We start from the raw sequence: 12564 nt of genomic DNA on the forward strand, positions 1-12564 counted from the left end.
GATATAGTCAAAAATCCATTTAAATCTAGATTGATTTTCATCGAAAAAATTATAAACTTTTAAAAGCTGAAGAAACTCAACGATGCCTTACGATATCCACACATGCTTTAGGACAGTGCCGATGAACAACATTTCATTGTTGAACACTTGAGAATCGGTACAATATATAACATTCATTCATTAGAATACAATTTTTACAGAATTTCAAATAAAGAAACGAATGGCCTCTTTCAAAAAGAATAAATATCCTGAAGAAGATTGTGTTTTACCAAGACGATACGTGGATCTGAGTTTGTTACATTTAAATAAATAAAGAGTAGGATTATGATAAAATAGGCAACTATGATACATATTCAATAGATTTATTACTTATTAAACAACCATTAAAACGTCAACTCTGCTGCATTGATGGTTATTCCAGGATTTTCATGTAAAGACGAAATCGTATTGTATTTTATCTATCACTACCGTCATTTGGAGAAACATAAAAATTGTGATGTTCTTACTACTGAACTACTACTACTAAAGTGTCTGTAATGCCAACAAAAGAAGAGATTAAGAAATTGGCCGACAAAGTCAAGTTTAATGCATCAAGTAAAAAGCTTGATAGAAATGTATGGAAAAAAGTGTAACGTCATAATGAATTATATTAGATTACGTGTTATTCTATATTATGAAAAGAGAAAATAAATATTATCATTTGAGACTTGTTTCGTTCCAATTTCAGAAATTTAACTTGGATTATTGGAGAATTTGATAAGTTAACATTAACAATGCTGCTAGTGACCCTAAATTTTCATTGAATTCACTAGAGCCCTTTATTTGTGTATATACTAGAATTGGATGAATAATCGCAGAGTAAATAAGTATTAGTATAACGATCGATCAACATATTACATTGTACATCCACAGGAATTGTTAAATCAAGCATATAATATAAGAAACATAAGCTTTCTCTGTTCTCATTTCTTATTTAGTAATACTGGACAACACTTTTATATAATATAATTTATATAAATATTATAAATAAAATTTGAGGCAAACTATAAATTCAATATAAATATAATTCTAATTTGTTCTTAGCAATTAATTAAATTCAAAATAGATAAATATAACTAAATTATTCGGATTTATGGTCACTTAATAAAAGGCAAAAACAGTGTAATATTATCAGATACAAATGAGAAAAACAAATAAATCGGCACTTACCAGGATCCGGATATCTGAAATTTCTTGCTAAATGGCATAATTGCAAAGGTAAATATCGAGTGTCAGCTCGTTGGGGAAATCTCACTACAGGGGGAGCACCTGATAAAAATCCTCTCTGTAATTCCCAGCCAACTTCCGAGATAATACTGGCTTTCCGAAAATATGGTGTAACTTCCCGAAGATATTTCACTGAAACAAGAAAATAATTTAATTAATTCAGTATTTCTTAAAAGCTATTTGTAATTAATAAGAATAATAATATCAACCAATAATTAATCGGAAAATATTAAAAGTTAAACGTTGTTAACTAATCTTCGCCGAGAGATAGAGCCATGCGGTACTAGGGTGTAAAAAAACTAGTACAACTGCTTCCCCCTTTTTCTCTTCATTTCATCCCTTGACCATCGGAACAACTTTAATTTAATTATCTACCGCATTGTCCTGTCGACCACGTCTAGATGGCCATCCAAAATAACAGTGAATTCCAGGCATCAAATTTATTGGCAATGTAAAAATGTATTAACTAACTATTGTAAATTTTGACACCACACCACGTCAAAAGTTTAGCAATTAGTGGTCATAAATCAGCAAGCGCTGTTTTGTCGCTTTGTGTGTTTTGCATCCCTGGGACTACTACATAAAAAAAGATACCTTGAATTCTACTTCATAATTGTTGTGAAGAAGAGTAAGAGAAGAACCCTACATTACAAATTATAGTGGCTGTATAATTAATTGTAGTTTAACTGTTTCGATAATTTATCCATTAAATGAACTATAATGCTGTAGTAAATTATATTTGTAGTAAATCTATTTGTTTTGTTATTTTATTTACATTAAAGTTTTACTATAAATTAAAGCTAACATAAACTCAAATTCTAAGTTAATGCGGCAACATTGCGACATTATGTCATCATAGATTTTGATGAGATGAGTTGACTAATATTTTTGAAGGACTATATGATAATGCTCAACATAGGATCTGGTAGTTCAGTTGTTTTGGTTGCAGACAATATTAAAATATCTTATTTAGGCTACTAATTTCTGTTTATATTAAAAATTCGCATAAATTAATGGGAAGGCCGAGAAATGAAGTGTTTGGTATGAGATCTGAATTGGGAAAATTATTTCATAATAGTATGGAAATGATATAATTTTAGTAAAATTTTATATTTCCTAAATTGCTAATATCTCACGAAGCCTTATCTTTTATATGAATCGATTAATATGGAAATGAGATATAATTAAAGAATTTAATTTGATGTAATGGATGTAATTATTATAAATAGCATTTAATTCTATGGGATTTTTGCTAAAATTAACATGAAAATAACTGTTAAAATAAAAATATTGTTTATAATCTGGAAACACATTTACTTTCATTAAGAAATATCACATGAATTAATATATAAAATGTAAATAGCCGCTATATTAATATTCTGCAAAAGCTACCCACAACAATTCCTGCTGAAAATGCTGAAACGCGTATAACTCCTAGTGGTATGAAATGATATCAAAACTGCAGCTCTATGTATTTAGAAACCTTGTTGGCTCCAAACCAACTTAAATTTGTCCATAATATGTGTGTGTACCTGTGACTTATTAATAGTCATTGAAAACTAGAAGCCAATTTTAAATTCTAAACCTTTAAACTGAATGGATGGGTCTGAAAGGCTCATTGAAGGCCCTTAGTAGAACAATCTCACCTTGAAACAGTAGCTCAGTAGCTTCAAGAATATTGCCACTGCATACATTTGGTGCATTCAAATTTTCAAAAAATATTGGTGAACCAAACTTTAATAACATGTTATATGATGACATTCCAAGTAAATCCAGTGAATTCAATAATTCAACAAGATAGTTGGCAAATCTGATGGAAGAATATATAGGGTATCGATTTTGTTGATGTCACTTGTTGCATGTACGCTACTTCAGAACAAAGTTTCGCATCATTAAAGTTGATCGCTCACTTTTAATTTTCACATGGATCATTAACGGATATATGTAGAAGTTCATCGCGCTAAATTTATTGTTAATTTTTGCGTCTGATCAATAAAAATATAAATAAGATATAAATCCATCAACGATGGATACATGTCGCCTGTATCAATGATCCCAAATATGCTAGATATGCTAGGCTACGAAGTTATATTTAATATTATATTAAAATATATCAAAAGTAAGAGAGTTTAATAGTAGTTGAGAACTCTAGAATAATAATTTATATTTCAAATAATCCAAACAACAAAGTTTTAGAAAAACTTGCAAAGTTTAATATTACGATAGTGCCCAGGTTTCTGTTTATTCTGAAATAATGTTGTAATATCTACACTTTTAGGATATTCCAGACAATATATTGTTCGGTTCTCGTTGTAACGGGTGTCCGTTGCATTTCTAAATTACAAAATTGTGTCCTGTTTTGCTTCGTCTTGATGGAACTACCTCTACCTACGTTACAAATCGTTGCTTACTACTCTCTAACTCGGCTTGGAATCCGGTTTCAGTCTTAGGGGGTTAACGAAATTGAAAAGAATAAATTCGCTGGCGTTTTAGCTGAAAATTAAGCTCCCTATAAAGGGAGAATATTATTTTATAAATTGACCCTGCTAATAATTAATTAATTAATTTGCCGTTGCAATATAGACAGCCAATAATGATTTGCAAACAGTATACAGTAATTTTTGTAAGTCAAAAATATAACGATATTATAATGATAATATAATAATAAAAATATAATGATAATGAGCTTAAATGTAAACTTTTATGTATTAATTGATTAACAAGCTTTATTTGTATTAATTCATTATTTTCATACTGACGTTGAAAATCGGTATTTTGCCTGCAGGAACATATACTTCTATAACATTGCTTTCCGCATTTAGTTAATATCTCCAGTATCAGAATCTTATCAATCATTTGATGTCAATAATTCCGGTAATGTATCCTAGGCAAAGCGAACTTATGAGCTAATGTAAACTTAATTTCATATGGATTGATTGTTACATATAGAAATAGATTTGTACATCAGAATATTAACGAGATGGCGATTTTATAGCAGCATGTATTTTTTCGTGTTTTCGTCTCAATACGCGTTCCCGAGTCGTAGTTGGTGAACATGGATTGCTTCTAGAAATATATATTAGATGCTTGCGTGTACTCTGCTCTTCTTTGACTTTGAAAATACATTTATTAAAAAAATTGGAATCATATATTAACAGAAATATTTTCTACAACTTTTCTATTTCTCTTGAAACATGGCGGTACCATGTCGAGAGAATGACATCTTAGTTTAGCGGCAATCCAATCATTGATCAGTTTTTCGCATTTAATTAGAATTTATAAATCGTGTATTAACCAAGTAATGCTGCATCGAACTGAACAAGTGGTAATCGAATGGCGTTAAGTCTGTTGAGTACACTGGTTCTGATTATATCTGATTATTTATATAAACTAGCCATTGTTCTATACATATTTGCATCTAATTAGTCAAAAAGTTTACACGGATACTTTTAGATTGCTTTTTTGCCATTTTAGAGCTCATTGAGTAATTTAGTATAATAATATATATTTATACTTATATTATTATATATTTATAATAATATATATAATAAACTATATTTATATATAATACAAATTGTAAAATATATACTGAATAAATTTTCGAAATTACACTTTAATCAATAAAGTTTATAAATCAGAAAGTTTATAAATTATTAAACCAAGTAATGCTGCATCCAACTAAACAAGTGGTAATCGAATGGCGTTATGTCTGATGAGTACACTCGTTCTGATAGAACTTCCCATTCAACCTACAAACAACAAATCTTCAACCGATATTGCATCCTTTACAACTCTTGCAATATACGTCCGAGCGTTGTCATGCAAGAGAATGACTTTGCGACGTTTTGCTGTTGTTCTTTTCATGTAGATCAAATAGGATAGATTACTGTAATAGAGACTCACAAAAATATTGATTTTGTGTCTGTTTGCTATTGATTTTTTCGTGTGGTTCAAGTAGGTTTGATTACTATAACAAAGAATCTCAAAAATATTGATTTATAACAAGAATCTGCTATAGAGCTATTATTAAAAATACATCTGTTTTAAAACTATAATTGCAAATGCAAAGATTTTATCAGAAATAAAAACACAACATTTTAAAATCCGCCATGTTAAATCAAACAATAGTTTAATAATTTCTTTATAGAGACAGTCAAATGAATTAAGAATGTTCTTCAATACCTTATTTTCAAACATATTTTATATCTGAATGTAGGCTTGTAGCATGTTTTACATTATACATTGGCATAAACATGTTTTGTCTTGTTTCATTTTATTTACCATATTAGGTACAATTATTTTTTTCATTCATCTTACTAAGGTAGACTATCAAATCTTATATCGGAAAGATCGAAAGGAACTAGATCTTTTAAAAAGTTACAGAAATCGAAAATAGGTAGCAATATGTTACGCAGAAGTCATAAGGAACTACACTTAGAGATTGATCTGTATCTCGATATAATTTATACATTAATTCACTATTTTTGCAATGTTCTTTAATTGTATAGACAGGTGCACTTTTTGAAGGAAAATGATATTTTTTATATAAACTGGCAATTGTTCTATACATATTTGCATTTAATTAGTCAAAAAGTTTACACGGATACTTTTAGATTGCTTTTTTGCCATTTTAGAGCTCATTGAGTAATTTAGTATAATAATATATATTTATACTTATATTATTATATATTTATAATAATATATATAATAAACTATATTTATATATAATAAAATTGTAAATTATATACTGAATAACATTTCGAAATTACAATTTAATCAATAAAGTTTATAAATACAAATTAAGTTATTTAGGAGCCGGCTTAGTGGCGCAGTGGTAAAGGCGATAGGATGCTCCTCCTACTGTTGCGATAGCCGCGGGTTCGAATCCTGCTGGAGCATGGTCGTAAATTTATGTTTGTGATTGTTTAAAATTTGTGATTGTTCTAGGCAAGGGTGTAAAGTAACCAGGCTGGGTAAGACCGGATGTCTTCTGTGATAATTTCTACAGTTGGTCACTCGCCAGTCGGTAGAGTTAATGCTGAGGACCGTGGTTTGGAGCCCACGTTAAACTTTTGGTCCAGTCCTGATCAACCAGATAAAAAAAATAAATAGTTGGTAAAAGGATATATATATATATATATATATATATATATATATATATATATATCTATATAATAAGTTATTTATTTAACGTATTTATTTACTTAGTCATTACAGGTGCATTTCAGAAAATTAGTAAATATTTGATTATATTGACTCAAAAGGGCTATTACTTATCTTAAAATTAAAATTATTATTATTCCAATTTTATATTTTATATTTTATAATTACGTATATTTAGTGTAGTGTTTAATAGTTCTCTAAATTTTCTTATTGAAACATTAACATACAAGATCAAATTGATAAGTACAGCACTAACTAATACAGGACATATAAAAAGTATTATTCTCTTATTAGTCTTCTTAATAAGTTAATATATTTCATTATAAATACAAACAAATACTGTAGATTATTTCAAGCAACATGTTGAAATTTAATGGAAGATTCATACAAAAAGGGTTTTTCTACTAATTTTATTAATAAACTAAAAATATAATAATTATGTTTGATCCTGTATAAAACAAGAATCAATGTGTAAAACTCAAGCGAGAATTATTACTGAACTATAAAACCTTGTATACAAAATGGTGTTTATACAATTTATACAAAACACTGAAAATTTATTTTCAAGCAAATAGAGTAACCAAAAGAAAAACATAAACTATTGACATTGATATTATGTGTTTAAATATTTTTGTATATTTAATAAGGCGCCCATTTAAAAAGTTAAATTAATCCATTAATTATTAGGGGGAGAACGAATACGCAAAGTCCTGTTCTGCTGCCATTACACAGGAAGCTTAATTTCCCTCTGGAATGTCGCGGATTTTGTTTTGTTGGCATCCAGTGACCCCTACAGTTGAAACCGGATACCGGACTGAGTTAGACGACAACAGACGACAAATTGTAATTGTACGTGAATGTAGTGTTGTCACTGTGGAGGAAAACAAGATATATTTTTGTACTTTAGACGGGAACCGGATATTTTTCACATAATTGTCATAATATAACGCGATGAGAAACTTTTGTATATCAAAATTCCATAAGAATTTAACCTAGTTTAATATTAATGTATAAAAAGTTTAATATATTTATATACTTATAATCTTTAAAACAAAACTGTGTATTTTTCTTAACTTAAATTCACTATTAGAATTGATACTATTAAAATAGGTGTATGGTGTATTATAATAATCATATTCATGAATCAAAAGCTGGAACTGGGGAAGCATTAGTACTTCTCCACTAAACGCTGATGTTTTTGTTGAAGAACAAACTATTGTACTCTACGTCTTCGGATTTGCTGTTCAACTACATACTGATTGTTATAATCTGACAACTTAATGTTTAATGCGATAATGAAAAAAAAAACTTCCAGAATTTGCGTCGTTTTTGATGGTTCCGAGCTTCAATGTGTGAGATTATATGTTAATACTGACTACTTTTCGAGTCTATACTGAAGAGTCGACAAAACAGAAGTTTTATTTTTGTTTTTCTTGTAATAGTTTTCTTCTTCCACACGCACCAAGTTACAGACGAAAAAATCTTTTTTCTCTTGTATGTTATTACTATTCCCAGGTATTGGATATCATTGAGATTTACAATTGCAGTGATTTGTCATTTTTCAATACTTAGTACTACGATGCGAAATTTCTTGTTATAAAAGCTTAAAAGGCATCCTCTTAAAACTTAAAGCCTAGCTCTTAAACAAGAAGTCTGTCAAGAAGTTGCATCTACCACTAAATTAAAGAGCGCCGTATATACGATATCTCATTAGCGAGCATAAACTCGGATCTTGGACGATGAATCAATGGCTCGCACTGGCATACTACAATAATTATAGCCAATGAAAACATTACACGTAACATGTAAGCGAACTGAAAGAGTAAGTCAAGTAACATGTTTGGCTTTCAAAGGTACCCATATTAAAGGTTAAATTATATAAGTCCACAATACACACATCTAATACGTTTTTCCATACACTGACAATATATATCTTTGAAGCCCCATTTGTATCATTTTAATGACAAATTTTCCAACAACAATAATGAACATATACATATATATGATTAATAATTTATTTAGTTTTTCTTACTTAATTATTAATCTTATATCATTAATCTTCAACTACTAGTTCTATAACTTTTATCATTTTATGGTATTTTTATGACTCGATGAATGGAGATAGGATGAAATGAAACAGTGGTGTTTACATGATGTGACCATTATTTTATTGAAGTTATATAAAATGTGGAAAATACAAGTGGTAAAAGAAAGCGGCGCTATGTTTACCTTTAGACGGGGCTTGGGCAGTCGATGGTGGCACGTCTAAACTGAACTACGGTCAGTGACCGAATGATCGAAAGTACCCTTCATGTATTCCCTCAGAACCCGAATTTATTTATTAATTTTATTTATGTTCGTAATTATTCCATATTTGGGTGTTGTAGGGCTGTATGAAAAACTCTCTCTATAGCTCCAGACATTGGGCAGTATTGTTAAGGTGGATAGAATATCCATAATATTTTTAATCTTCATTGGTAAGTTCTAATGTAGCAATGTCAATCAGCGGTCACAGAATTCCAGCATACCTCTCTTTCTGATTTTATTTCGCCATTATCTCCATTCCACTTTAGGTTTTTGAAGTAATTGATCGGTTTTGCTCATTTTGTTGTTTTTCATTTTTGCTCAGTTTGACATTTATTAACTACCTAGGCTGTAATTTGTACTGAACTACTGGACACATTATAGTGCCACGTTCAACAATATTTCAGATATTGGATTTTCCGTTGCTGCAAAATCGGTATAGTTCACTGCCGAGAATCTGTATTCTTCTTATTGATAGTATATCGATTCGGATGGCGATATTTAGATTTATACAATATTCCTATAATTATATATTACCATCGTCAGGATTTTCTACGGTAGTAGGTAGGTAAACATTAAACTAAAAATACTTTCAAAAAAGAAATACTAAGATCATCTTAATAAGCCACTGTGTTATCCATCTTCTAAATTATTTGTTATTATATTTCTTCTAACGAGAGAGCTTCAATCTGTAGAAGCATTTCTCATCCTTCTACATGAATCTGTTGCTGAGACTGGACGTGTGTTTTTCTTGACCCTCACGTGTTGTTGTCCTTCTATTCAATTCATTGACATTTATCAGCTACCTAGGCTGTAATTTGTATTGAACTATTGGACACATTTTAGTGCCACGTTCAACAATATTTCAGATATTGGATTTTCCGTTGCTGCAAAATCGGTATAGTTCACTGCCGAGAATCTGTATTCTTCTTATTGATAGTATATCGATTCGGATGGCGATATTTAGATTTATACAATATTCCTATAATTATATATTACCATCGTGAGGATTTTCTACGGTAGTAGATAGGTAAAAAATTTAAACTAAAAATACTTTCAAAAAAGAAATACTAAGATCATCTTAATAAGCCACTGTGTTGTCCATCTTCTAAATTATTTGTTATTATATTTCTTCTAACGAGAGAGATTCAATCTGTGGAAGCATTTCTCATCCTTCTACATGAATCTGTTGCTGAGACTGGACGTGTGTTTTTCTTAACCCTCACGTGTTGTTGTCCTTCTATTCAATTCATTGACATTCATCATCTACCTAGGGTGTAATTTGAATTGAACTACTGGACACATTTTAGTGCCACGTTCAACAATATTTCAGATATTGGATTTTCCGTTGCTGCAAAATCGGTATAGTTCACTGCCGAGAATCTGTATTCTTGTTATTGATAGTATATCGATTCGGACGGCGATATAATTATATTGGATATAATTAGAATATGAGATGATAAAACTAGACTTCCACTCAATAATCATAGTATATATTATCAACCACTGGAAAAATTACGGATTACCGAAAGACGCAAGTATTCAATTTAAATGGTAATAAATTAAATAATTCTAATGAAATTATTTCTACAAATAAGTGTTAATTAAACAATTCAAAAATATGTGTAAAATGTTATAAAACAAGATGCAAATGCAGCAATATCTCAAATCATTAGTCTTAGGTAGATCTATGGATTAGGAAAACCACTTAGTATATTATTAAAATCATTAAAATTATAATAGTCTTCGAGACAAGGCCTTCAAGTTCTTCAATACTGCATTACACTATATCAATAGATGAAGTTTTAAATTATTAAAGAATGAATTTTTTAATTCGCTTGATTTTACAGGATTCCTTGGCACGTATTGATTTTGAAAATTAATTCTTTTCCGAAATATATAAAGATAATCCTTGCTTCTCATCTAGACATGCACTCTCACGCACCGGTAAATATTGACTTATTTGTGTACCAGACAGGAAAGTCACGTTAACAAATAAATTATGCAAATACTTCTCATTCTTGCGTGTCTTTGCAACGTATACCGGGTACAGCTAGTATATTTAGAAAATAGATATTTTAAATACCTAAATTATACATAATAAGCAACTTAGGACAACTAATTCGCAACTTTTAATTATATAATATTATTTTATGTATAGAGTTAACCGACATAATTGTATGGATATACAAAAATTTTTAAAGGAAAAATGTTAAAAAATTACGACCACAATTTCCTCCAGGGTTAGTAGAGACATAAGTTTCATCATCACCGACAAAGGCTTTACGACCAACATCATGTTCTAAACGATCCCCTGATTTTACACAAAATTATGAATTTTTAATGCGCCAGCTCTCATAGCACCTCCTTTTATATCCCATTCATTAGTTTTCACTGTTATAGTTCTTGTTACATTGTTTGATGTTGAAACATAAAAATCTTTGTAAGGACCCTGTTTTTCGCAAAAAAAGTTTCCATATAATGGCATTAAATTTTTCAAAGTTCTGACCGTAAACAACAAAAAAAAGTTTATATCCATATACGACATTAATTACGCAGCCAAACCTTTTAGTATTCCTTCATTTAATTTTAGTACCTGTCTTCTTAATATATAATTAATGACGACTATATTTTTCACACTATCACTTCTTCATGGCGCCTATAAAATGAAAATCTTAAAATAATATAAATAACTCAACACCTGTATTAGCGAATATAGCGCTATCATCAGCATATTCATCATCTGTTAACAAAGACTTGCAGAACGAGCTCTTTCAACTTTCTAATGTTGAACAACTTATGTCTGACGACAATTCATTTAGTATCAAATATTCTTGCTTTTAAATAATCCCAGACACGTTCCTTGAGTTTGGAATTCATCTTCATGTACTAATGACCCAATACTTTATATTCGTATCTTCCAATCGAAACAGTACATATTTTGGACGGAATTTTCACCCATAGACTATTTGCTATATTAACTTGAAAGTGTTTATTCAACTACTTCGGATTGTGCATGCGCATTATATTGCACAGAATTAACGATAGAAAAGAATAAACTCTTTAAAACTTATACAATCCAAACAGCGTCAATTTAATTTATAGTGGGAATGTTAGTTGTCAAATTTATAACAAATGATTTTCAACGACATCAAATAGGAATCAAAATATGCCAACATTTCTCGCTGAATTAGCAGCACAATTCAAAACAATAACAAGAACAGAGAAGAAAATTATTCTTGTTGTGTTGGAAGTAGTCAGTTCATTAATGAGGTTCGTCCATCAAGAATAGTAGCAAAAATGTAGTAACTGGTAATAATTAGACATTTGTTTCAATCATGATAAATTTTAGTATGGATGTAATTTTTAATTTATAGGTGAGATGTAGTTAAAATCTGTTGAGAGTAAAAGTCGAAGAACGTGAAATTATAATAAGAGAAGAAGAAATTAAATAGGATATTGCAAGAATAGTAAAGAGTGATAATATAAAAAAGTGAGGTTTCTTAACAAATGCAAATAAATAAATAAATAAATACAAAAAATATAAAACTACCATGGAGACCTTAATGGATTTAATGGCTATTTTTTCTGATGGTGGAATGGTGGAAGAAACAAGGAAAAGACGACGCATTTTCATATAAATCATTGCTTTGTAAAAAAAAAACGATGTATAGACTGAATACTTATTGGAGCTGAAAAGTACAAATTTCATTTTATTCCTTAATTTTTTAAATAAAATGTGTTATTTCAAAAATTTTTCAAAAATCAAATAGAAGAAAATATTTATCAAATTTATATATATTAGTGATTGCCCTATGGTCGAAATTCAAA

At 29.5% G+C, this 12564-nt stretch overlaps 1 protein-coding gene across 1 annotated transcript in view; it reads right to left on the minus strand.

The window, feature by feature from the left end:
- Positions 1–12564, minus strand: part of LOC143197865 (beta-1-syntrophin) — a 335664-nt gene that overhangs the window by 84845 nt on the left and 238255 nt on the right. Inside the window, exon 2 of the mRNA XM_076406627.1 lies at positions 1210–1398. Within this exon, the coding sequence (XP_076262742.1) occupies positions 1210–1398 (189 nt within the window). The remainder of the gene's footprint in view (positions 1–1209; positions 1399–12564) is intronic.

Source organism: Rhynchophorus ferrugineus, unplaced genomic scaffold (genome assembly GCF_030347505.1).
Source record: "Rhynchophorus ferrugineus isolate W39M unplaced genomic scaffold, kcgeb_rfMv2 rfM6, whole genome shotgun sequence".
Taxonomy (NCBI): domain Eukaryota; kingdom Metazoa; phylum Arthropoda; class Insecta; order Coleoptera; family Curculionidae; genus Rhynchophorus; species Rhynchophorus ferrugineus.